The sequence below is a fragment of the Grampus griseus genome (genome assembly GCF_964374135.1).
Source record: "Grampus griseus genome assembly, chromosome: 1".
NCBI lineage: Eukaryota > Metazoa > Chordata > Mammalia > Artiodactyla > Delphinidae > Grampus > Grampus griseus.
Window position 1 is genome coordinate 23,454,769 of NC_139017.1, and position 26,582 is coordinate 23,481,350.

General features: G+C 51.6%; 1 protein-coding gene across 1 annotated transcript in view; it reads left to right on the plus strand.

The window, feature by feature from the left end:
* The window catches only part of STUM (stum, mechanosensory transduction mediator homolog), a gene marked incomplete at both ends in the record, with an annotated part of 60,105 nt that extends 36,460 nt beyond the window's left edge, over positions 1-23,645 (plus strand). The window contains 2 exons of the mRNA XM_082677917.1: positions 18,779-18,958; positions 23,611-23,645. Of these exons, the coding sequence (XP_082534043.1) occupies positions 18,779-18,958; positions 23,611-23,645 (215 nt within the window). The remainder of the gene's footprint in view (positions 1-18,778; positions 18,959-23,610) is intronic.
* Positions 23,646-26,582: the final 2,937 nt, after the last annotated feature.

The following is a 26,582-nucleotide window of genomic DNA, read 5'->3' on the forward strand; positions in this document are numbered from 1 at the left end:
ACCTATGAGTCTGAATCCTGGTGTGGGTTCTGAGGGTCTGCTGCCGTGTTCCTGTCCTGACGGTGTGGGTGCAAAACAGTCACAGCATCTCAGGGAATGAAGCGTGTACTTTGGGGCGACTATCTGTGTGGAATAATGGTTCACATATCTTGAAATGTTCCTGCCATTTCATTGCGGGGGAGGGGGCTATGGTCTCCCAAAACTCTTTAAGGACACGTTCCTTGATGTGCGCTTGGGTCTGTTTGTGTCCACTTTTAGGGTGTGGGAAACTCTGGGACATAAAGTCCTTATGCTGTTCATGTAGCTCCTTCTCAACAGGGCTTTGGTCTCTTGTTGTCAGGCTGTCGCCCGAGGGCTTCTGTCCCTTTCCTGTCTCCTTCTCGGACCCTGCCAGGCCTGCAGGGAGGGTGGGGAGTACTTCCTGGACTGCACAGCCCCCAAGAAGCTACGTCATTTCCATTTCAGAAGGCAAAGTGGTGCCCAGATCGAACATCCTGGGGACTGAATACTGCTGGGTGCCGATAATAACATCAGTAGGGCTTCCCTGGTGGCGCAGTGGTTGAGAGTCCGCCTGCCGATGCAGGGGACGCGGGTTCGTGCCCTGGTCCGGGAAGATCCCACATGCTGCGGTAGCGGCTGGGCCCGTGAGCCGTGGCCGCTGAGCCTGCGCGTCTGGAGCCTGTGCTCCGCAATGGGAGAGGCCACAACAGTAAGAGGCCCGCGTACCGCAAAAAAAAAAAATAATAATAATAATAATAACATCAGTAATAATAACCATCCCAGGAGTAGGAGGATGCTTAGAGAGGGGAAGTGATGGCCGAGGTCCTGCAGTGAGCGATGAGTGTCCAAGTAGGGCTGGAGGCCACGATGTGACTCTGCTCTCCTTTACCATGCGGCCTTTCCTAAACAGCCCAAGGCTTTGGAGCATGTGCAGGCAGTCAGTTTGTCTTCCCAGGACCTCAGGCCATCTCTCATCTGTAGGGACCAGAAAGAGTGGATCCAGCTCCTTGGCTTGCGTAACCTTGAGCTTCTCAGGGAAGATGGTCCCGCGAGGGCACTGCTCTAATGTGAGCTGTGTGCCGACCACAGAAGCGGGTCAGGGTGTGGGATGGGGACCCAGTGGAGATGTAGAAACTCACAAACACATCTTGCCCGGTTCTGTAGACACACAGATCTTCAGGCCTTAGCTGCCGCCTCTGTGGAGATCTATTCATGTACTAAAGGTCTGCCACGTGCCAGGCATCGCACCAGTGCCTGGAAGATAAAGGGGAGCAAAATGCACACCCTATTTCTAGTGTCCTAAGAGTTAAAGCACACACTTCCGTCACACTTATTGGGTGCCCTGTACTGTTCTAAGCTCCAAACACCTCCTGTAATGTTGATGACAGCACAGAGCAGTAGAGATGATTGCTCTCATCCTCAGATGAGGAAACTGAGGCCCAGAGAGGTTAAGTGACTTGTCCAAGGTCACTCAGGTGGTAAGGGGCAGAGCCAGGGCTCAGACCCAAGTAGGCTGGGTTCACAGTCAGCTTCCTTACCTTTTGGCTGCACCCCTCGAAGGGCTCGTAGCTTGTGTGGGGGGCAGAGTGTAACTTCTTGGGACCACTCTCCAGCCAGGGGTTGTCCTCACTGTGCTCCATTCAGATTCCTTAGACACTTGAGTACCTTCTATGTGCCAATTATGCTTCTAGGCAACGTAGGGGCCTCAAAGGTGGACCAGACAAGGCCAGGGCCCTCGAAAGGCTTGCACCGTGGTGAGCGACCTACCTGCAAATAGTACAAAGCGGTGAGCGGAGGTCCGTGGTGCCCGGGTGGAGCGTGGGCTGCTCGCGGCACCACCCAGGCTCCGAGCTGGAGCGTTCAGGTGGGTTGTACAGCGGGAGGGAGTGTAAGCAGAGAAGATGGTGGGGGCGGACGGACGGACAGCCAGCTTGTGGGCGGGGAGAAGAATAGGAAACTAGCAAAATCGGCTGAGAAGAGTTGGCTGGTGGGTAGGTGGCCGGGCTGGGAGACTCACCACCCGTTAGCGAGTTCCCTCCTGAGCCTAGCCTGGCGCCCTCGGGTCACGGAGAAGCTGCAACGGCTCTGGCAGAGCCATTCTCTGGACTGACCGTGGCCAGTCACCTTGGGTAGTAATGTAGATGTCCCCTTCGCAACTGGGATTCCACTGAAATCTTCTTTCTTTCCATTTCCAACTGCAGACCGCCCAGCTTCTGCCCTCCCCTCCCTCCCCACTCATGTATCTGCCCCGTTGAGCATCACAGCTTCCGCGTCCCTGCCATGTGGGCCCCTCAGCTGAGTCACCCTGCAGCCACGGTGGACATTCCCAGCCTCCTTTGGAAGCTTTCATCCCAGGGGTGCTGCCCCAGCTCCACCAATACTGAGGCTGGAGCTGGGACAGCTGTGTGGCCCCTGTCCTATAGAGATCAAGTCCCAGCCTCCCGGACCTGAGGGAAGGCCTCCATCAGGACAGCTGGCTTAATTCTTGGTCCTTTCCTGAAATAAGTAGGTTTATCAAATCCATTCTCCTCTTGGCCCCTGTAAGAAATCAGCAAGTACATGCTGCCTCAGAGGTGGTCCCTCTGGAGGGCAATCCATGGGGAGCCAGACCAATTTTGTTTGGCTATTTTCCGAAAAGCCTTTCTCGGGTCCCAGGATAGGTTCTGCAGCCAAAGCCTGGGTCCTCCCCTCCCTCCTGTTCTCTTGATGGAGCTGAGGGCCTCCAGTCTTCTGGCCTCTCGTTCCCCTTTCCTGGCGTCCACTGGGTTCTGAAAACAGGCACAGTTGGTGTTTAGTTAGCTTTTGCTGCATAGCAAACCTCCCCAAGATGTAGTGGCTTAAAGCAGCGGCCATTTACTTAGTCCGTGGGTTGCACTGTGGGCTTGGTTCAGGGGGGCTAGGCGTGGTTGTTCTCAGCCACGATGGCCGGGTGGCTGGAGTCTCCTCCACGTGGCCTCATCCCCCAGAGGACAGGCTGGACTTGTTCACATGGCGGCTGGCCGGAGCTCCACGAGAGCAGGTGAAGGAACGTGTTGCCCTGTGGCCTCGGCCCAGAACTGCCACGATGCCACTTCTAGCCACGTATCGGCCCATGAAAGTCACAAGGCCGGTCTGGAGCCAAAGGGTGGGGAAACATTCTTTTCATGGGCAGAGGTGCAGAGTCACATGGCGAAGGACATGGGTACAGGGAGTAGAGAATTGGGGCCACTTCTGCAATCGACTACAGTTGGTTAATGCACCTTGTATTCCAGGTCTTGTCTGTTAAATGAGGATAAAGACGTGGCTTGCTGTGGGAACCGGGTGAGGTAATACAGTAAAATGTTAACCTCTAACGAATGCTCGATACATTATAGATCCATAATCAGAATCGTAATAACGGTTATACACGTGGCCGTTGAAAGGTCGGGAAAGGACCTTTCTGTAGACATCAAGCACACGTATCTGGCAGAAAGGACAGTAGAAGCAGTTCTCTCTTCTTCCTTCTCAGTGAATTATTAGTCTGTCCCTGTCCACCTGGCACGGTCCTCAGGGACCCCCTCCTCACTGGCCCCTTCCTCTCTCTTTCCCCATAGCCCCGGGGTCCACTGTACTGCTCCTCGATGGAGTGGGGCGTTGGAGGGGGAGGCGAGGGCATCAGTTCACTGTCCAGGAGACACAGAAGTCACAGTGGCCCAGCTACAGGGCAAATGAGCCTCTCTTGTCCCCGGCTGCCGCCTCCAGTTGTGTGGGTCAAAGGTCACACCATACGTGGCCGGCAGCCCTATGTTTTGACAGTATTGAGTACTTCTAGTAACATTGCTCCAGTGTGGTGTTGTCCTAACTGAATCCCTGACTGTCGGCGGCTGTCCTAGCTCGGTGTGGAGGATGGGACTAGGCACCCAGTGCCCAGGGGGCAAGCAGAACTGGCCCTCTAGGATTGGAGTCAGGTGGTAAATGAGCGCTGTAAGAACCAAACAGCCTGGCCCACTTCCTGCTACCCTTCCTTCCCCACCACTGACATGTTGCTCAGTGACACCCCTGTTCCAATGATCTATCGCTGTCCAGCAAAACCTCCCAAAATTTAGTGGTGTGAGAAAAGCCTTGTGGGAGGCTCATCAATTCTGTGGGTCAGGAATTTGGACAGGACACACTGGATATTTCATCTTTGCTCCATGATGTCTGGAGCTTCAGCTGCGAAGACTCAAAGACCAAGGTGACTTGATGGCTGGCGACTGGACTTATCTGGAAGCATCCTCACTCACATGTCTGGTGGCAGATACTGGCCATCAGCTGAGATCTCACCTGGGCTGTTGGCTGGACACCTACACACCTCTCCACGTGGCTTCTTGAGGAGGCTAGTTTGGGCTTCCTTACAGCATGCCCGCTGGGTTTAAGAGTGCGAAGGTAGAGATTCAGGAAGTGGAAGTACCAGTTGGTTACGGCCTGACCTGGGAAACTAGCACAGTGTTACTTCTCTTATATCCTGTTGGCCAGCCACAGAGCACAGTTTAAGAGGAAGGAATTTAGACCCCACCTCTTGATGGAAGAGTGTCAAAGAATTTGGGGCGATCTTTTAAAATCACCACACCTCCATTTAAAAAATGATGGTCCAATGTGTCATTTCTCTGCTGGACTTTGTAACACATTTCTGTTAGCAAACATCAAAGACCACTTATCAGCCTCATTTTACCCTCTTCTCACTTCCCCCCCAAACTAAGATTTTCACTCAGAAGTCGACACCTCCTTCACACAATCTGGGCGTTGTAGGGAAATCTGACCCTATTTCTAGCTCCAGGGGTGGGCCCAATTGCTTAAGCCAGTAAGTACCTTCCACTTTCTTTGACAAATGGTTGGTTCAAGGGCGGGTATGTGACGTACACAGTCCGATCTAGGTAGATCTCAGGACTCCTGCTCGGAACACTGGGACAGAAATGTTCTGTCTTCTCTGGACAAGTGGTATGTAGATGTGAAAACTGGAGTTGCTGCAATCATTTTGTCACCATGAGGGAAGTTGGTCTTGCGATACAGTTGATACCATGGAAGACACAGCAGAGATGGAAGATGTTGGGTCCCTGCTGAATCACCGAGTCATGGAATCAAGCCAATCCTGAATTCTTATTAATAATCAGACAGCATACAGCGGTTAAGGACTTAGTATGTTCCAAGCACTTTAAATGCGTAATCTCTTTTAAGCCTTACAGAGAGCCCTGGATAAGGGTATTATTATAACTCCTACTTTACAGATGAGGCAATAGGTGTACAAATGTTTGATGAGGGCACAGGCCTCCAGGGGCAGAGTCATTTGCCTACGTTCCCACAGCCAGTAAATGATAGTCAGAAATCACACTCAGCAGTCTGACTCTCGAGCCTACATGCCTAACCACTGCCCCACACCGCCTTCCTGGACGTTCCCAATTATGTGAACCAACAAATCCCTGTGTCGTTTGAGCCTGTTTGAGTTGCTTCCTTCCCAAATAAAGACCACAACTGACAACACCTCTCTGCCAGCGTGGCACGCTCCTGTGCCATGAGCTGCAACGTCAGCCCTGCTTGGAGAGAGCCAACAGGAGTCTAGTCCCAGGAGCCCGGGCAGGAAGTTGTCCCTGTCACGGAAGCACACACACACGGGCCACCCTGCAGGGCACGGCTCCAGGAAGGAGCAGGTGTGCCTGCTGGGCCAGCAGGGAGTCCCCAGCCAGACAGGGAGCATCTGAGCACGAGCCCCACACAGGCCTCCTGCCGCCCTCCCTCCTTCCTCCCCAGTCCTCCGGGAGGCTGGGGTACCCGCTCAGCCCAGCCCCCTCCTTTCCTGCTCTTGCTGTCGCGTGGCCTCCTAAATGAACCCACCGTGGCTCCTCCAGGTCTCTTGGGACTGGAGTCCTTTCCTGGCTTCCAGACAGGAACCTGGAGCATCCTCCTTCTCATCCCACCTCCAGCAGGTGAGCCCAAGCCTCCCATTTAGCTTGATAGCCTAGCTTTCCCTGCTTAAGTGGGAAAGACGCCGTAGGGTTGGGGGCTGCATTCCAGAGGTGTTCCTGGAAGTTCCGGGGATTTTGTCACAGCCCTTACGTGGTCACATGGCATCATTTATTTTCTGTGTCAGGTGTCTGCATGCCACCTGTCCCCTAGTTGGCTCGACTGCCACATGGTTTTCTCTGTCAGCAGTAAAATGCTGTTTGGCGGACAGCAGAGTTGGATTTTGACAGGTGCCTGAAACTTTTTTTAACTGGAAAGAGAATTTGTTTCTGAAAAAAGAGAAGAAGCTACCTCTAATCCTGCCATGGCAAAACAATTCTCATTTTGCTTTAATGCACTCCAATCCTTGTCCACAGCGTAAATATTTTTTAAATAGTCCTCTGCACAGTATACGTACTATTTTTGTAATTTCACTTAAAGCACTGGCCTGGCTTGCTGCGTAGTTGTCATAACTATAACTTTTACTGGCTGCATGGTACCGTGGCAGATGGATGCGTGCCGAGCCTCTGGCTCCGTGAGGCTGACACAGTGAACTCGGCAACTGTAGTAAACTTTGTTTTAAGGTAGAGTGAAGAGTAGTACCACTGGCTACAAGCCGCTAGGAGAGCAGGATTCATGGAGATCTTCAGTTTCACTCATGTTCACTGAGAATAACTCCTTTTTCTTCAGGGTTCTGCTCCAGCATTGCCTCCTGGGGAAGACTCTGGGTCTCCCTGGTCGGGGTGAGGGCCCTCCCCTTGCTCCCACGAGGGTGTTCCAAGTATTACATGCATGAATTCAGTCCTCACATCCCTATGAGGCAGGCTACTATCATTACCTTAACTTCATAGATGGGGAAACTGAGGTCTAGAGAGGTTAGGTCACTTGTCTAGGCTTCTGGGGGATCAGCCGGAATTCTGACGCCAGAGCCCCCCCTTTGTAACGTGGGGTCACCCCGCCTCTGCGCTGTCCCCCAGGACTGACCACACAGGTTGTGTTCCGTGGCTTCTTCTCTCTCACCATCCTGTGAGATTCTTGAGGGCCGGGACACTCCTAGCCCTGGTCATTGCATAGCCACCCTCCTGGTCCTATCCCCAGTTCCTCAGTTTACCCTCTGCCGTTTAAGCCAGAATCTGTCCTGACAAGGTTCAGAACTGGGGAACCGAGAAATTCCACGTGGTTGCATTTCTGCTCAGGCTTAAGATCCCGGGGAGATCTTGGGGCCTCTCTGGGGCCCCCGAGAGACCTAAGGTGTCCAGTTCTGTCCTGCAGCTCGTCTAGGGCTGGGAGCACATCTTGGAGCCCATCAGGGATGTGGCAGGGGAGGCTGAGGGCAGAGGAGATGTGCTAACAGCCACAGGGAGGCTGATGCAATGCCCAGTGCCATTAAAATTAATTATCTGCTCCAGTCAACCTGCCCATCCGCGGGACAATCAGCCTGATGTCACGGTGGAGGCAGTAAGAGGGACGGAGGAGGGAGCTGGTCTCATTTTCTCTGCCCTCCATGGAAGGATGACAGATTTATTAGTGGCAGCCGGAGGGGCTCCTGTCCTCCTTCCTTTAAGCCACGGAGGCTTTTCAGTTGGAAAATCTAAGGCCCCTCAGTGGCTGTGGTGTCGACCCAGGACTGTTACCTGCCGAGGTCTCCCTTGCAAGCCCCCTTATCCATCTGATGGCTTCTTCCTGGCTGCCTTTCTCCAAGCTCCTCAATCCTCGGGTCCCCATGTGACTCCTCAGCATTTGCCTGAGGGCCAGGGAGGAATACAGAGAGGGTATCCCGAGCTGGTACTTTCTGACTAAGGAGAGTGGAGAGGAGAGGGGGCACCGGGTGTGGGGTAGCAGCTGGGGCTAATGGTGAAGTGGTCCTGGGTACCATACACATTCTCTTTACTGGGAGCACAGAAGGCCCATCTGTCCACCCTTCATTATTTTTCTTCCATGAAATTGATGCTTGGAAATGTTTAAGTCATAATAAATTCACTTTCTTGTTTCTAATTGATCAGAGGTGGATAGAACAGCCCCTAGGAGATGCTAACAGCAGGAGGGAACCCCAGTTACTGCACTAAAATGATGAGCTTCCAGCCACACACTTCTAAGCCGCCTTCTGATGGGCTGCTGCGACCTCATTAGGGATCTTTGTGCTGTTTGGAATGGAGAGAACAGTTCACAAACCCTTTTGCCACTGGTCCAGGATCTATGGGGCAAAGACACTAGCAGATTTTTTAAATATATTTTTATTCCAGTTTTACTGAGATATAATTGGCATACAGTACTATATCAGTTTAAGGTATACAGCATAATGGTTTGACTTATACACATCACAAAATGATCGCCTTGGTGGGTTTGGTGAACATCCGTCATCTCATGTAGGTACAAAATTAAAGAAATCGAAGAAAATGTTTCCCTTGTGATGCGAACTCTTAGGATTTACTCTCTCAACAGCTTTCATCTATAACATAGAGCAGTGTTTACATATTTATCATGTTGTACATTCCATTACATAAGTAGTACTTATTTATCTTACAACGAACCTCAAGTTGGTACATTTTGACCCCCTTCATCCAATTGCCCTTCCCCGTAGCCCCTGACTCTGGTAACCGCAAATCTGATCTCTTTTTCTGCAATCGTGTGTGTTTGTGTTTGAAGTGTAATAGGCCTATGACACTATTTTAGTTACTGTTATACCACGTAGGGATTCGATATTTCTGTACCTTTCCAAATGATCATCCTGATAAGTCTAGTTACCATCTGTCACCATACAAAGATATTACATAATTATCGACTGGATTACCCACACTGTACCTTTCATACCCAGGACTCACGTATTTTGTAGCTGGAAGTTTGTCACTCTTAATCTCCCTCACCTATTTCTTTCCTCTCCCACCCCTTCCCCTCTGGCAAACCACCAGACTCTGTTTTATGTGTTTATGCCTCTGTTTCTGTTTTGTTTGTTCATTTGTTTTGGGTTTTTTTTAGATTCTACATATTACTGAAATCGTACGGTATTTGTCTTTCTCTGTCTGACTTATTTCACTTAGCGTAATTCCCTCTACGTTTACCCATGTTGTTGCAAATGGCATACTTCATTCTTTTTTTATAGCTGAGTACTATTCCACTGTGCGTGTGTGTGTGTGTGTGTATATATACACACACACACACACATACCACATCTTCTTTATCCTTTTATCTATTGATGGACACAGGTTGCTTCTCTACCTTGGCTTCTGCAAATAATGCTGCATTGAACATAGCATATACCTCTTCAAGTTACTGTTTTCATTTTCTTCAGATGAATACCCAGAAGTGGGATTGCTGGATCGTATGGTAGTTCTGTTTGTAATTTTTTGAGGAACCTCCATACTGGTTTTCACAGTAGCTGCATTTACATTCCCATCAATAGCGCAGGAGGGTTTCCTTTTCTCCACATCCTCGCCCACACTTGTTATTTGTTGCCTTTTACTGACGGCCATCCTGCCAGGTGTGAGGTGATACCTCATTGTGGTTTTGATTTGCGTTTCCCTGATGACTATTGATGTTGAGCATCTTTGCGTGTGTCATCTGTATGTCTTCTTTGGAAAATTGTCATCTGTGTATCTTCTTTGGAAAAATGTCTATTCAGCTCCTCTGTGCAATTTTAAATCGGGTCGTTTGTGTTCTTGTTTTGATGTAGAATTGTATGAGTTCTTTGTATATTTTGGATATTGACCCCTTGTTGGATGTATCATTTGCAAATATCTTCTCCCCTTAAGTATGTGGCCTTTTTGTTTTGTTCTTGAGGGATGCAGTTAGCTTTGTTTCGAAGAAACAAGGCAGATTTGTTTTGAAGACGTTGAGGGTGGTCAGGATGACAAAAATACTAGAACTGTCCGTGTTTTGCCTGCACTGTTCTCTCTTGGTTTTATAATTGGTCTCCTCTTTGCAAGTTCCTTGCTGGCCAGGACACGAGAAGCATGGTGTTGGGTCTACGAAACACTTTCTGGAGGAGGACACGGTCGTCCTCACAGACCTCCACAGCCTTGGACCTTGGGCTGACTGTCCTTCGGCTCCCAGCGATACCCTTCGTTCTCTGAGACGCACGAGGTCCCGCTTGTACTGGTCTGGCGTGCATTCCTTGCCCGCCTAGCACAGCCTTCTCAGACTCTGTTCGACTTATCAGGCTGAAAAAACAGACCGTGCCTTCCCACAAGCACATGTGAACACACAATGTCCAAAAGCCTCTCCCCTTTCTGCCCCGTCTGTTAAGAAATCAGAACCACAGGAGCCGGGATGACAGAAGGAACATGCAGGACCCCATCCAGGACCAAGGCCTTATCTTCTGCAGACCGACCCTGGCTTGCTTAGGCCACAGGCACTTTTATTTTATTTTTAATTAATTTTTACTGGAGTATAAAAATTTTTCCTGGAGTATAATTTTTATTGGATTATTGCTTTGCAATGGTGTGTTAGTTTCCACTGTACAGCAAAGTGCATCAGCTATAGGTATACCTATATCCCCTATCTTTTGGATTTCCTTCCCATTTAGGTACCACAGAGCACTGAGTAGAGTTCCCCAAGCTATATAGTAGGTTCTCATTGGTTATCTATTTTATACGTAGTGTCAGTAGTGTATATATGTCAATCCCAATTCATCCCACCCCCTCCCCTTTCCCCCGTTGGTGTCCATACATTTGTTCTCTACGTCTGTGTCTCTATTTCTGCTTTGCAAATGAGATCATCTATACCATTTATTCTAGATTCCGCATATATGTGTTAATATACAACATCTGTTTTTCTCTTTCTGACTTACTTCACTCTGTATGACAGTCTCTAGGTCCATCCACGTCTCTAAAAATGACCCAATTTCGTTCCTTTTTATGGCTGAGTAACATTGCATTGTATATATGTACCACATCTTCTTTATCCATTCCTCTGTTGATGGACATTTAGGTTGCCTCCATGTCTTGGCCATTGTAAATAGTGCTGCAATGAACATTGGGGTGCATGTGTCTTTTTGAATTATGGTTTTCTCTGGGTATGTGCCCAGTAGTGGGATTGCTGGGTCATAGGTTAGTTCTATTTTTATTTTTTTAAGTAACTTCCATACTGTTCTCCATAGTGGCTGTCACAGGCACTTTTAAACCCTCCTGATTCTGTCTTCCTAGGACTTTTGTCCAGAATCATTTGTGAACTTGTAGTCATTTCTTTTTCCTTTCCTTTTCCATTTCCCGTTGAAATGATTGCACAATGATGAAAAGATGATGACCAGACACACTGAATTACAATCTTAGGTTGGTGTAGCCCAGGAAGGTGTATTTTTAGCACGATCTCCATTGCTTCTTATGCCCCCACCTCCAGGTTTGAGAATTGAAATCTCATAGGGCTGAGTTTGACCCTGAACGTGGTCTGCCGTTTATCTTATTCTGGCTGTGAACTGGAACACACAGTCAGCAGTGGGACGTGTTTTGTACGGTGTGGCTTGTCCTTCTGAATCAGCTGTGAAGTCCGGGCCAAGCCTTCCCTTACATTTCCTTCCCCTCCCCCGAAGGTCACGTTCAAGGTTGTGCTGGTAAGAGAGCCGTGCTCAACCAGCCCTCCCTGGAGGAATGATGGAGGGGGTCCAGGTGTAAGTCTCGGCCACTGACGAGTAGCACATCTTAATGACCGCAGAGCCAGCTGCAGATGATGGCTGGGATCCAGCTGGACTTATTGGTCTCTGTCCCAGGGGAGCGCATTTTCTGGGGAGCAGCTTCTTCAGAGGACAGCTCTGCCCTTCTCCCCCTGAGTTCAAGAGGCCTTGAGAGCCCCCCCTTGAGCCCAGAACCTTCTACTTCTCTCACGTGAGTCATGTGACAAGCTGAACCTGACGGGGCTCATGAAGGACGATTTCAGCCCCCAGGCTCAATCTTATAGAGCAGAGCCAGCCCCTCTGCTGATGGGAAACTGTCAGCCCACTTCTGGCACCTGACAGAAGAGTGGCGGGGGAGCGGGGGAACCAGGAGCCCTCCCCCAGGACGCTTTGGGATATCCAGGATGGAAGTGGAGGGATGCTCTCCCCTCCCCACTGCCTGCGCCTGGGGCCTGAGCCCTGAGCTCTTCGGGGAAGCCAGTGACCTCGGCAGATCCATGGTGGCCAGAGAGGGCTATGGCTGCAAAGTCCTTGGGGGTCTTTGCTGTAAATCTCTGTGCGGTGAGGGTGGAGTCCTCCTCAGGCTTCTCCCACCCTCCTCTCTTCCTCAGGATCCTGTAGGACATGCAAAGCACATGTCCATGCCTAAGTTGCAGGTGTCTTAGAGCACACACTGATTTTGGGGGTTGACAGTTCAGTTCATTACCATCCTTTTCCTTTATGCCAATTAGTGTTGGCCGGGCCTTGACACCCCCAGAAACATTATGGCCGGGCCCCTGCCTCTGCTGCAGAGGGTAACCTCCACTGACTCAGCGCCGGGTCACGTGGCAGATGCCGTGGGACAGAGTGAAAGGTCGGAATCACGGACTAATTTCCTACCAGGTTCTGTGGTTTTCCGGTTCTGTAACCAGGAAGCCAGTCTCTCCGCCCCTCGGAGAAGGATTCTCAAACCTGATTGTGAGTTAGAATCAGCTGGGGGACTGTTTCTTTTGTCCTTTCAAACAAGCAATCCCTGGACCCGTCCCTGGATGCGTCACTGTGCCCTTGGTGGTCTGGAGGTGCAGCTCTGCGACCTGCATCTGCATGAACCTCAGTTGGAGAATTCTAATGCGCAAACCGGTTTGGGAAATCTGCTGTAGGCCCCCCCCCACCCCTCACCTTCTCACCTTATCGAGAACCTCGCCACCCACTTACCCTCTATCTGGTTATGTCCTCATCCTCTCCCCTCTCTGGCGGCTTCTCAGCAGACAGACAAGCTGAAATTTCTCCCAAGTACTTCTGACACAGTGGTCCTCGCCTGTGTTCTGAAACCCTCACCTCATTCTCCCCTCAAACCTCTGACATTCTCTTCTCTCCTCATCATCCTCTCAGCCCCCCTTCTGAGGCTGCTCGTGACCTAATCAGACCCGGGACCCCGCTGTCCCTTCTCCTTCTCTGCGGTAAGTGACCCTGTCCACCAGCTTCTCTTCCCTGAGACTCTGTTTCTGGGACACTCTCCCTCACCTCTCGGATCGGCCCCGCTCTGTCCCCTTTGTGGTCTTAATGTCCCCCTGGGTCTTTTCATGACCCCCCGGGTGACATCATTCGCTTTGGTGACTTGTGCTACCCTCAGCCTCTGTCTCCAGCTCGGCTCTGCTCAGCCTATGGGCACAACCCTCGCTGGGCTCCATACCTGGTTCGTGGCTCAACCCTCATCACAGAGTGTGGGAAACCAGACACCCAGACCCACCTGTGCCCCCTTCTCCCTTCCCCGACATGGAGCAGGTCCCCCAATCCCCGGGACACCATCCCCTCCTGGGGGTCCTTCTCCGCCTCCCCTCCCCACTGCCATGCCTCCCTGACCACCTCACCTCATCTCATCTCCTAGCCTCTGCCTCACCCCTTCTGCCCCATCCTCCCCTTGGGAGTCAAAACCCTGGTCTGTGATTCCCCATTGAAACCCTTCCCGGGGCCGCGTGTTGCCTAGAAGAGGAAGTCGAGCCCCACAGCAAGTCCCTCGGGGCCCTCTGCAGTCTGACCCCTGCCCGCCTCCAGCCCCGTTTTTCATCCCTGCCCCGAACGCTGCACCCTATGCTCAGCTCCCTGTGCCCTCAAAGTCCCCTGCCACCCTCTGAGCTTCCAGACGGACACACTGGGTCATCTCTGGGATGCACTTCCCCTCTTCCTCCCCTTGAATGTTTCCCGTCAGCTTTCCAGACCTCTCCCCACTTCACGTTCTCTTCTGTGAAGCCTTTTCTGATAAACCAAACAAGATTCGTCACTGTTCCTTTTGTGACCCAGTGTCCCCACCAGAATGTGAGCTCCCGGAGTGGGACCCGGCCGAGCCCCATCTCCTGCTGCACTCTGTATTCCCAGGGCCCAGCACGGGCTCGTGGTTGGTGCTCATGCAATAAGTTAGAACTAACCCGTCGCTGTTGGAGAGGGTCCGTTCTTTAGCGGGTAAGACTCATTTAAAGTAATTAACACCTCTTCATATGAAAGGGTGCTAAAATCATTTTAAAAAACTTCTGGTTGAATAGATTAAAACGATGTTTTTATATTATAAATCCATTCACGGGACTTCCACAGGGCGCAGTGGTTAAGAATCCGCCTGTCAATGCAGGGGACACGGGTTCGAGCCCTGGTCCGGGAAGATCCCACATGCCGCGGAGCAACTAAACCCGTGCGCCACAACTACTGAGCCTGTGCTCTAGAGCCCGCGAGCCACAACTACTGAGCCTGCACACCTAGAGCCCGAGCTCTGCAACAAGAGAAGCCCCCACACCGCAGCGAAGAGGAGCCCCCGCTCTCCGCAACTAGAGAAAGCCTGTGCGCAGCAACAAAGACCCAACACATCCAAAAATAAATAAATAAAATACATAAATTTTAAAAAACAAAACCAAAAAAAGTGTACAGTTCAGTGGCATTAAGCAAATTCACATTGTTGTACAACCATCACTACCTTCCATCTCCAGAACTCTTTCATCTTGCAAAACTGAAACTCTGTGCCCATTAAATAATAACTCCTCATTTCTTCCTCCCCCAGCCCCTGGCAACCACCATTCTATTTTCTCTTCCTATGATCTGACTACTCTAGGTACCTCATACAAGTGAAATCAGAAAACATTTGTCTTTTTGTGACTCGCTTATTTCACTTAGCATAATATCTTCAAAGTTCATCCATGTTGTAGCCTGTGTCAGAACTTCCTTCCTTTTTAAAGATGAATAATATTACAGTGTCTGTATAGATCACATTTTGCTTGTCTGTTCATCCATCTGTAGATACTTGGGTTGCCTCCACATTTCAGCTATTGTGACTAATGCTGCACTGAACATGGGTGTACAAATATCTCTTTGAGACTCTGCTTTCAGTTCTTCTGGGTATATACCCAGGAGTGGAATTGCTGGGTTATATGGTGACTCTATTTTTAATTTTTTTGTGAAGGGCCATACTGTTTTCCATAATTTTCCTTAATTTTTAATGTAAGGATGCAGCCTCCTAGACTGAAAAGAGCTCAGCCTTCCACACTAGACAGATGTGGGTTTAAATCTGCACTCTGCTATGTGGGCAAGTCACTTAGCCTTTCTGAGCTTTGGTTTCCCCTTCTATAAGGTGGGAACCGCTATCCAACTGTCGTAAGGATTAGAGGTAGTGTGGTTAGGAGAAGGTAACATGCTGCAGCACACTGTGGGTGTGCAGTAGATGATATCTCTGTTAATTTTACTGAATATTTCCCCCACGTGCTTGTGTTCACCTTCTACCATCTTTCTACTTCAGTGGTGTTCTCTTTTTTAATGGTGTCAGCTTGTGTTCATCTCATATCCCACAGCATAATACACGAGCAGAGGCGAAGGATGGTGGCGCACACTTTCTCATGGTCCCTATGTCCTGTTTCCTCCCGTGCCCACTACCAAGCCCTGAATTCGTGTCCCCATCATTTTTCAGCTCTGCTTTCTTCGTTTGTCTTAGTCATCTCAGACACTTTCAGTCTACTCAATACCCTGCTGACAAAACGGACTGTCCGTCTTCCCTGGTGGTGTAGTGGTTGGGAGTCTGCCTGCCGATGCAGGGGACAGGGGTTCGATCCCTGGTCCGAGAAGATGCCACATGCCGCGGAGCAACTAAGCCCGCGTGCCACAGCTACTGAAGCCCGTGCGCCTAGACCCCGTGCTCCGCAACAAGAGAAGCCACCCAATGAGAAGCCTGCGCACCGCAACGAAGAGTATCCCCCCGCTCGCCGCAGCTAGAGAAAGCCCGTGCACAGCAACGAAGACCCAACACAGACAAAAATAAATAAATTTTTAGAAACCAAAAAAAACCGGACTGTCCATTTGGTGAGAGTGGGAGAACAGCATTTGCCTCCCCAAATCTCCCAGAGGGCCACCCCTGGCGCTGCGTCAGGAACACAGAGGGGCTGTTTAGACTTGAATCTTGATCTTGAATCTGTTTGGTTGATCTTGAACCCTTGGTAATTACACTTTAGTGAGCATTATCATTATTTGAGTGGAAGGAGAAACTTGCTTAGAAATGCAGATTCCTGGGCCACCCCTTAGACATCCAGCTCTCGGACGGACACCCAGGCATCTGCATTTTAAACAAATACTGCAGGCGATGATGCAGGTGGTCTGAGGATGAACTTCACACGGGTTGCATTTCTTTGGGTCCCCGTATCCCACCTGCTGTTCACCAGGCGCTGTGCTGGGCTGGGGGCAGAAAGGTGGATGGGATGCCACCTGGGACCTCAGAGGAGTTCTCGGTAGCTCAGGAGGCAGAAACACTCACAAGCAGTGGCAGGTGTTCGGATGAAGAGGAGGACGGGGCAGGGTTGGGATCAGAAATCAGCCTGGTGGACTCAGGGGTCAGCCTTGGATCTGAGGCACGAGTGTGTGGGCTGAGGGAAAGGCCACGTTAGGAAGCCAGTAGGAGCCACCAAGTTTGGGCAAAGAAGGACCAGCAGCCAGGGTGCAGAGAAGGAGGGGAATCAAAGCTCCCCCCACTCCGTCCACCCCAATCCCCGCCTGCCGAGCAGCTTCCTCAAGGAGCAGGAAGTATGAGAAGTAGGAACGTGAGAATCATGGGCTGATTTCCCAAGTGGCTTGCGTTCTTATCTGGACCCGCTCTCCCAGGTCACGTCACCTGTGAGGTCAGGATGACAGAGCATGGCCATCCGCGTCAGACAGCGGTGGGGTCAATGCCCACCTGTGAGTGTGACCTTGGATAAGATACTTAACTCTTGATTGTGTGTGTGTGCGTGCTTTAAAATGTAGATTTTATTATTAGTTAGGTATGGTGAGGCCAACAGATCAGGAAATCATGGCCACTGAAAAGATAGTTTTTTTCTCTTTAACATTCCTCTTTTAAAAAAAGTTTTATTGAAGTATAGTTGATTTACCATGTTGTATTAATTTCTGGTGTGCAGCAAAGTGATTCAGTTATACATATATATATTCTTTTTCATAGTCTTTTCCATTATAGTTTATCACAGGATACTGAATACAGTTTTCTGTGCTATACAGTAGGACCTTGTTGTTTATCCATTCTATATATAATAGTTTGCAGGAAAGATAGTTTGATACTCACAGTTCCTAAGAGGAGGGGGCACACCGCACTTCGGGGGTGGCAAATAAGAAAGCACAGTTAGGAGGCAGAGGGAGTGAGGGGAAAACGTGGGGAGGAGCCTTTACTGTGGTTTCCACGGGAAGGAACGGCAACACAGGGTAAGCAGGTTTAGGATTGGCTAGTTTGAATCATTTCAGTGGTCTCTGGGGTGTAGGGGCTGCCCTAGTGGTCTGGTACCTGGCTCTGGGTGATTAGGGTAGCGGGGAGCGACCCAGAGTGTGAGAGTCCATAAAGGAGGAGTTTGGGTGTGGGCTGTGGATTGGTTGGCTTGCGTAAGAAAGTCATTTAGTATCTCTAGGACTTGGCTAGCTCTGGGAGGGGTTCTCTCCAGGGTCAGCAAGGCCCCAGATATCAAAGCATCAGAAACACCTGGTTAATACAATATGTAAGCTAGTGTGGTGGGCAGAAGGATGCCACCCCCCCCCAAAGATGTCCATACCCTGGTCCCCAGAACCTGCAAATATGGTACCTTACATGGTAAAAAGGACTTTGCAGATGTAACTAAGTTAAGGGTCTTAAAATGTGGGAATTACCCTGGATTATCCGGTGGGCCCAATGGAATCACAAGGGTCCTTATAAGAGGGAGACAGGAGGATCAGAGTCAGAGAGAGAAGATGTAAGGATGGAAGCTGAGGTCAGAGAGGAGAGAAGTGCAGCTCCTGGCTTTGACGACACAGCCACGAGCCAAGGAGTGCAGGCAGCCTCAAGAAGCTGGAGAAGGCCAGGGAACCTCCGGTCCCCCAGAGCCTCCAGAAAGGACCCAGCCCTGCGGACCTGTTTCAGACTTCTCATCTCCAGAATTGCGTTGTTTTAAGCCACTAAGTTTGTGGTAACTTGTTACAACAGCCATAGGAAACTCATACAAATAGAAGGAAGGCCAGCTGCCTTGCAGGGTCATTGAGGGGCTCCGAGCCTGTGTAGATAAAAGCCTGGCTGGAGAGAAATGTCAGTAAATGCAGCAATAGTACCCGCAGGGCTCTGGGAAGTTTGGGACGAGGTAAAGACCGTGGACACACCCACCACGTTGCTCTGTGCTTTGTGGCTGCCCAGTAAATCTCGGGCTCTCTGTCCTTCCCCTTTCAGGTCTGGGGTGCTTGGGGGAGCCCCCTCAGGATATGCCCTGGCCTGTGCTCTCTCCCCTCTGCTGGCACCCGCCATCAGCGTGTGTGCCGGGGGTCATTTCCTGAATTTACCCTGTGGGTGGCTTCTGTGTCACCTCAGCGGCAGCAGCTCCTACCTCTGAACTGCTAGGCCCTGAGGATCTTTGCCGCACGAGGTCGGTGCCCTTTCCACCCGCTGTCTGTTGTCCTTAAAAGTGGCTGCACCATCGTTCCTTAATGGCAGGGACCAATTGTCCTGTGGCCTCTGTGTTCCCCCAGAGGCCTCAGGACTGTGCTGGGTCCTTGGCATCCCCCGGCCATGCCTCCTCCAGGCTGGGACATTGGCATCTCTAGTATGGGCAGCAGAGGTGGCCTGAGCCGGAAGGTGCCACCCAGGCCGCTCTCTCGGAGCTCCCGGAGGGTGAACCGCTAGTTCATGTGATGAGCGCACGTGCCGCTGTGATATGCGCTAGTGATGAGCGCACGTGCCGCTGTGTCTCGCAGCGCCCTCAGGAGGCTGTCCCCTCCGGCCTCTCACAGGGACGTTCGTCTCGGCCTTCACCGTGCTGTGTGGCGCCCGCACTGACCTCCCGGACAGGCACGTGTGCTGCGTCTTCTGGCTGAACATCGCCGCGGCCCTCATCCAGATGCTCACGGCCATCGTCATGGTGGGCTGGATTATGAGCATCTTCTGGGGCATGGACATGGTCATCCTCGCCAGTGAGTAACCGCTGGAGCGGGCCGGCATGCGGGGAGCAGGGCTGGGGGAGGGGCAGGGACCAGGGTGGTCTGGGTGTTTGCGATGCTTCGGGGCATGGGGGCGTCGCAGGGCGATCTGCCTCCGGGACCCTCCCCGCACGCCCAGCCCCGAGGCCTGCAGGGACTCTGAGGGACCTGAGCCGGAGGGGAAGGGCGTGAATAAGGGAGGGAGGGAGCCCCCGTTCAGCTCAGAAACAGTCCTGCTGACAACCGCGGTAGCAGGGGTGTGGCCCGCGTCAGCTCAGGTCCCCTGTGCCCCCAGCATGCCGTTTCCAGACAGAAGGAAAAGCCCACTGGGTATGTTTGCCCTCAGGAAACACTGTAACTTTTTCTACAACTAGAACAGCCTAATTTCAACTTCTTTTAAACTAAGCTTTTTGTTCCTTGATGCTAAAGCCTTACTCTTCCTAATTTGTATGCAGTGGACCTTCACCAGTCACTTAACACAAACTTGATCTGGACACAAAACTACCAGAGAAGACTTGATTAACATTTTAAAAATAACCTAGTGAGATCTTAAAACAGACACATATTTTAAGCAGCCGTACTCGTCACCGTGTGCCCCTGTGCATGGCCCTGTATTGTCACACGTTCCGTCTACCTCATTAGGCCTCAGGTCCTAACAAGGACCACGTCTCCTCAGGCACTTTGCCCTTCTCCCCACACCCCACGCTCCTACTGTGTCCTACACCTGACAAAACCATTGACAGGTGGAATGTCAATGCCAGAGGTGAGCTGTGCCAGGTAAGGACAGCAGAAGCAGGAGGGGAAGCCCAGGGGCCAGGGGCTCTAGAGCGATCTAGAATGATTCCTAGTTGACCCAGTCTGAGTTCAGGATCCTGTGAGGACCCAAGATTCAGGGCACACACAGATGCCAGGGCCCAGCAAGGCTCGGGTCAGTGACCAATTAAGCCGCCAGGCCGGAGAAAATGCAGGTCCCTGAGCATGAGCGAGCTCGGCAGAGCCCGTAGATTGGTCAGACAGGCTGCTTGGAAGCAGCTCCTCCCCTGCCTAGGATGCTGGACTGCCAGGGCATCCCAAAGTTAGAGCTGGGAGACAGGGGCAGGCAGAGAAGAGGGAGGGGGACACTGGGCAGGGAGAAGCTGAGGAGCCGTCCTTCCTTGCTGTGGAGAGCTGCTCTCAGGGCAGGGGCTGCTGTCAGGGAGGATGTCGGAAAGTGGGCAGAGCAGGCAGAGACCAAGGCAGGCCCCTCATGGGAGCCCCGCCCCATGGGCCTGTCCACGGACCACTTGCATTTGTGGGGAGGGGTGCAGAACATCGCTAATTGGACGGAAGTGCTGCCTGTCATCCTGTGAGTCCTGAGAAGCCAAGTCTGACAATTTCCCAGGGGGAGTTGGGTGCTTCCCGAGAGGCCTGTTGTAAGCTCCTGACCTTGGTCCCAGTTGGAAACTGGAAGGGGCCTCTGCTCTCAGAGGCTTCCTCAGCGGCAGATGGAAAGCCTGTGACGGCTGCCCCATCTCCACCCAATAGGAGCCCCGACCCCTCTTACTACATCATCTCCTCATCACACAACTGTCTGGCCAGGCACTGGGGCATGTCAGTAAGGAAATTTCCTGTTACAGCGGCACAAGCCTGTGTCACAGGGTGGGTCTCAATAAATGTGTTGATGCCTAATCTGACCCCGAGAGCTTCCTGGTTTTCTTGTTTTGGTCATGCTTGACACCGGGACCCACAGGGGTCTGGATCTTAGAGACAGCCTCAAGAACTCCCCTTATCACCTCCTGAAGGAGGAAACAGAGACCCGAGAAGGGCAGATGGGGGTCTGTCGCTTCCTCACCTTCCACCACCCTAGCTGTTGACTCAGCAGAAATCCCTCTTCTGTGGCTGGTGTCGGGGCCGTATTTGGCGCCAGGCTAATCAAGTGCTGGAACCCACCTCCCCACCCTTCCTACCCTCTCCCCCCCCCCGCCCCGCCCCGATCCAAGCTTTCACTGTGGGTCACCTCCTTGGTTCCAGGGATGCTGTCTTTGTGTCAGACTTTTTAGAACACTGTTTGGGGGATGGACTTGAGGGCTGCACCAGAAAACCCAACACACCTCACCGCTACCCACGTACCCCACCTGGCCACCAGACTTGCTCACCTATCTCAGCAAGGGGTGCCTTTGCCCTTTCTCCAAAAAGTAAGCCCACCCTCAAAGGATGAGTAATTGCCACTGTTGAGATGGTGCTGTGGGCTGGAACTGCCCTGAGCAACAATGCAGTGTGTGTATCCCAGGATGACTACCTCGAAGAGAATAGCCACAATTGACTTATTTGTCCTGGTAGATAGTTGGATAAGGGGCTGTTCTTTCCGGTGTCACTCCAGCCTCGTCCTGTGAAAATGAAGGGAACTTTTCAATTATAACAATACAGGGTGATTTTTTTTTTACCTGGCATTGCCTGGGGTGTCATCAAGAAACGTACCATCAAGAAAAACCTCCTAAGAGGTGAATCAGAGAAATATAGATCAAAGTAGAAGTTAAAATCAGGAACTTACAAGGCCGCTGCTCTATTTATATGAATAATAACAAATAACAGTCAACAACAGCCTGTATTGGTTGTGGGTCAATAAATATTTGGTAGTTGTACGAGAGCCTCTCTCTACTGCCATACCCATGACAGACATTGCTAATCAATCATGACACTTTCTGCTGAATAGTCTTACATGTTCTTAACACAGGGCTTCAGGCAGTCACTATCAATGGATCCAAGATGTCTGCAAGATAAAGTCTGTTTACCATCCCCCACCTGGATCTTTCCCAAAGCAATAGGTTTTATATATGTGGCTCCTGTCCACATAAAAGGCAAACCCCGTGGCTCAGACAGAGCTGGGCTGGGGCCAGGATGGGTCACTTCAACATCTTTAGGTTGTCACAGTTAAACCTGTCCTGTACCCATCCCTCTTGGGGTCCATCCAGAATTCCATCTCAAGACAAACATGGGTTGGGGGTGGGAGAAGAGTGAGGGGCAGAGATGAGCAGAAGAGCGGCCTTGGCTGAGATAGGGAGGGAAGGGGAGAGAGCTTCTTGGCAGTGTCTCACCGAGTATGACCCCCAGGGAGGGGAGGATGCTCTCTGTGCGCTCCTGCAGCCAAGTCCACACGCCTGCTGGGGCTGGCCACTGGCCGCAGGGGCTGGTCACTCTGAATACTGGCCACGGCCCGCTTCCATCTCCTGGGCCGCACTGTGCATCCTCCCTCTTTTTATATTTCAGGCAGTCCCTCTGGCCTCTGTTTTCAGACTGTTTTCTCTTTCTCTTTTTCTCCTCTTCCTCATGCTGCCTCATAACCCTGTGTTGCTCCAAAGTTTCCCAAGGTGAGTCTGTTGGGGGATGACAGGCCACATGCCTGGGCTGCCTTGGGCCTCCCCTTCACTGTCCTGCCCTGCACCCCCAATGCACACAAACACCCCCTCTCCCAATTGGTCAACAAGCTTCTATTTTCAGAAGCTTCTTTTTTTTTTTTTATTTTGGAAAATGTTTAAACATAGACACAAGTAGAAGGCCTAGTACAATGAGTCCCTAAACGCACATATTGGCTTTAACCATCATCCACTCATGGCCACTCTGGTTTCATCGATTACTCCCTACATCTTCCTCTACCCCAAACAACTAAATTTGATGAATATCTGGTAAATAAAGAGAAAAACTACATGTAAGTCCACTGCTGCTCCTCTGTGGGCTGAGTTACCAGCTAATAGGGGTAACCACTCCGCAAATTCCAGACTTATAATTTCACCCTTAAATATTTCAGTAGATGTCTTTTTTTTTTTTTTTTTTTTTTTTTTTTTTTGTGGTACGCGGGCCTCTCACTGTTGTGGCCTCTCCCGCTGCGGAGCACAGGCTCCGGACGCTCAGGCTCAGCGGCCATGGCTCACGGGCCCAGCTTCTCCACGGCATGTGGGATCCTCCCGGACCAGGGCACGAACCCGTGTCCCCTGCATCGGCAGGCGGACTCTCAACCACTGTGCCACCAGGGAAGCCCAGTAGATGTCTTTTAAAAAAAAAAACCCACAATACCCTTTCATGCTCAAATAAACTAGCATCAGTTCCTTAATAGCAACAGTGGTCAATTTTTTCCCATGTCCTCGTAATCATCACCAAGGCTTTAAAGGCTCGAAGCCATCAGTCGCCTTGGCCAGTGTCCGAGGCGTCCAGCTGATGGAGCACGCACACTCGGCTCCTGCCTTGTGTACGCTGTCTTCCTTTTTAATTCTTTCCTCCTCTCGGTCCACATGTACCAGATGCCCATCACTTGGGGAAGCCTGCCTGGTACCTTCTCCCAAGGCTCCGCGTTGGGAAATCACAGCAGGCCAGTCTGCTGGGGCCACTTTTGTGCAGTAGCTTCAAGGGTGTGGATTCAGGAGCACAGTGATAACCTTCCAAGCCCCACCAGATCTGCAGCAGACACCCTCCTCTCATATATCCCCCACTAAACCCAAAGATCCATTGTTCTCCATTCATCCCTTTGTTTCCCGTTAAAAGCCAATGACCTTGGCAGTCATTTACACCTCTGTGTGAATAAGTTCTAGCATATTCTAGTCTGGGGGCACCGCCTGGAGAAGTGCTGAGGGAACCGGGTGTCTGACCATCTCTCCTCTGCTTCTTCCTTACAGGCTACAAGGAGCAGGGCATCCCACAGCAGCTGTGAGCCCGGGCGAGCCACTGAGAAGCCCGGTGTCCCGGAGGGCCACGTCAGGCAGAGGCGGGCACGGGGTCTTCACATATTCTCTTCTGCCGCTTCCCGGGTTTGGAGTGGAAAGAGGGGACTTAAAAATATTATTTATTTTGAAAACGCATCTGCTTCTCTCAGCAGGCTCTAAGGGCTACCAGCTCCTCCCGCTGCTCCAGAAAGCCCTGTAGTGCAGACACACAGAGCATCTGGGTTGGGTGGGGAGTGGGATGGAAATGGGAATGCCTGGAGAGAGGCAGGAGCGCCCCGGCTCGGCCCGCTTCGCGTCACCCGCCGCCCACTGCGAGGGCACGAGGGGCCGCCAGTCCAGGCAGCAGTGGCCCTGTCCAGACGAGCAGGGCTCGTCAAGGGACAGGACTGCAGTGGACACCTCCTCCGGGTCCCCAGCCCCTGCCAGATTGGTCTCCTGGGGGCAGCGGGAGTGAGGATGGACAGACTCCAGCCCAGCGTGGAAAGGCCTGCTGTGCCCTCAGCTGTCAGGGGGACAGATCTCCGCAGGTGTCTGCTGACCCTAATCGCAGCCCTCACCTCCTCGCCCCTGAAATCTCCAGGCCTGGGTGTGTTTGACCTTTGTTTCCCTGGGAAGGAGGGCAGTGGCTCCATTCCCGGGGCGAAACTGCTGGAATTGCCTGATGTTCATACACAAATTTACCAACCCAGGTTTGCATGGGCAGCCTTTCCCGTTATACTTAACACCATTTGGGGTCCACACCCTTTTTCTGAAATCCTTGGGGCCAAATGGGTCTCTGACCTGACAAATTTTGGATCTGAGGAGGAGGATAAGAGATGTTTGCCATACATTTCCTTACAGCCCAGCAGAGTCTGGAACAGCTCACCACCATCAAACACGCGACCATTTCTGCAAAGAAACATGTGAATAGTCAGACTAATTAGGATCAATAAAACTGTAAATAGCCTTACCTCAGTGCAGGTCAGATTTTGCCACTAAATAAGCTATGGGAGAAATGTCACCATTTGAGAGCTTTGGCGGTTTTAGGATTGCAAAAAACAGAAAGAAAAAACAAAATTGTATGGGGTGCTGGCCCTCTCTCTGAAAATCCTTCTTGCAAACAGATGCATTCAGGTGATACTGTTGGTGTTACACAGGGATTTCTCCTGTTGCAAAGGGACGGTCAGGCCCTTTAAGACACCTCTGTAAGTGACTGTTACAGAGCCGGGAGCCAACAGAAGCTGTCTGATTCAAGATCCATCAGAAATTAAGAGAACGGAGACCTACGTGACAGGGACAAGATGGACATTTACATGTCTGTTTTCTTTTCCTTTTCATTCTAATGTAGGAATCGCTAAAATGTGGGACTGGCCCAAAGCCAAGTTTTTGGCCTGACTGGACTTTGTGCCATTGGGTGTGTTTCTCTCCAAGGGGCATTTCCTATCCATCAGGGGCTCTGTCAGAATTTGGCCAGGGCGGGAGGAGTGGCCTGTCTGGCCTTTTTCCCCAAAGGATTGGGGAGCCGGCCGCAGGACAGGTCCCTCGCTCCACCGTGAGCCCCTTTGCGAGCCGCTGCTTGCATAGTCTCTGTTCCTACAACCCTCCACCTGGGGCAGTGGCCCACCTACCCCATCCGCTGGGCTTTCTAATTACAGTCCTGCTGGGAAGTGGGCCTCAGGGTCCCTGTGGCCCGGAGAGCAAACCGGCATCCTGGGAGAGACAGAATTCCTCCCAGCCACTTGCTCCCCTAGCCCACCCTGGCCCTGACTCAGGGGTGGGTTCTCTCCTTGGCCTGATCCTACCCCGCTGTCCACTCCTTAGCTCTGATGAGCTGCCTGGGGCGGGGTTGCACTTTCTGGACACCTGGCAGTGTCTATCTCTTCCCCCTCCTTTCTTCCTGGCCCCAACCTGGGCCTTTGCTGCTCCTTTCACGTTTGGTAGCCTCTGTGTTTTCAAGGTGTGGGCTCAGATCTGGTTTTATCCAGAAAGTCAGAACCTTCTGCTGTGTGAAGACAGCATCCTCCAGGCCAAGAGGAGAGCAGGCTGGCGGCTGGCTGCTCTCGAGGAAGCGGCATCAGAGCACAGAGCCTCCCCTAGAATCAGATAAAAACAGCTCCAGCTGAGGGAAGTAACTCCAGCCCACGGCCCGTCACCCCAAACAGCTCCCCCGAGTTTGCTTGACTCCCCGGAGAGATGACAGGTATCAGGAGGGGACTGCCCCCACAGGGAGAGGGGGGATCTTATTTTCCTGGCGTGGCCGGGGGTGGCTGCTAAGGAGGTAGAGAAGAGAGAGCAATTTCTGTCTCGTGTTTAGTGACACATTCAGACACGGGTGGAGTTTTCTTGAGTGACAAGTGTCACCATGTGTCCCAGTGTGGGATGGTTTCATGCCAGGGTTTGTGTGCTTGGAAGGACATCTCCCCTCCTACCCCCCGGTCCCCGGACCCTCCCCTCACCTGCGGCTGCTTCTCCAAACTTGAGAAGACACCAGCCTCAAGAGGCAGCCCCTTTCCAGGTAACTGACGTGCAGAAGAAACCAAGAGGACCCCAGCCCGTCTTCTGAGCAATGAGTCTATGAGGATTGCCAGGCGGGTGGAACGGCTCAAAATAGCTTCTCTCTGAGTGAGACCATGGTCTCAGAATCATCTTCATCATTAGATAAGGAACAGTGGCTGGTGTCCTGTTAGTCCCCTGAGCTGGCCGCTCAGGCTTTTAGATGGCCAAAGTTAATTTCTGAAACACCAGCTGGCTGAAAAGCATGGTTCTCTGGCCAGCAAGAGCTTGGTTGACACACAGCCCTTTGCTGACAGATCTGGGCTTACCTCAGTGGTACAGCACAAGGGTGATGGTCCAGAAACTCCAGGGTGCATCTCAGGTCCAGCCATTTATCAGTCAGAATTCCGTAGGACAGTCCTAGGCCACGGGTGTTCAGGGCAGGGATCACA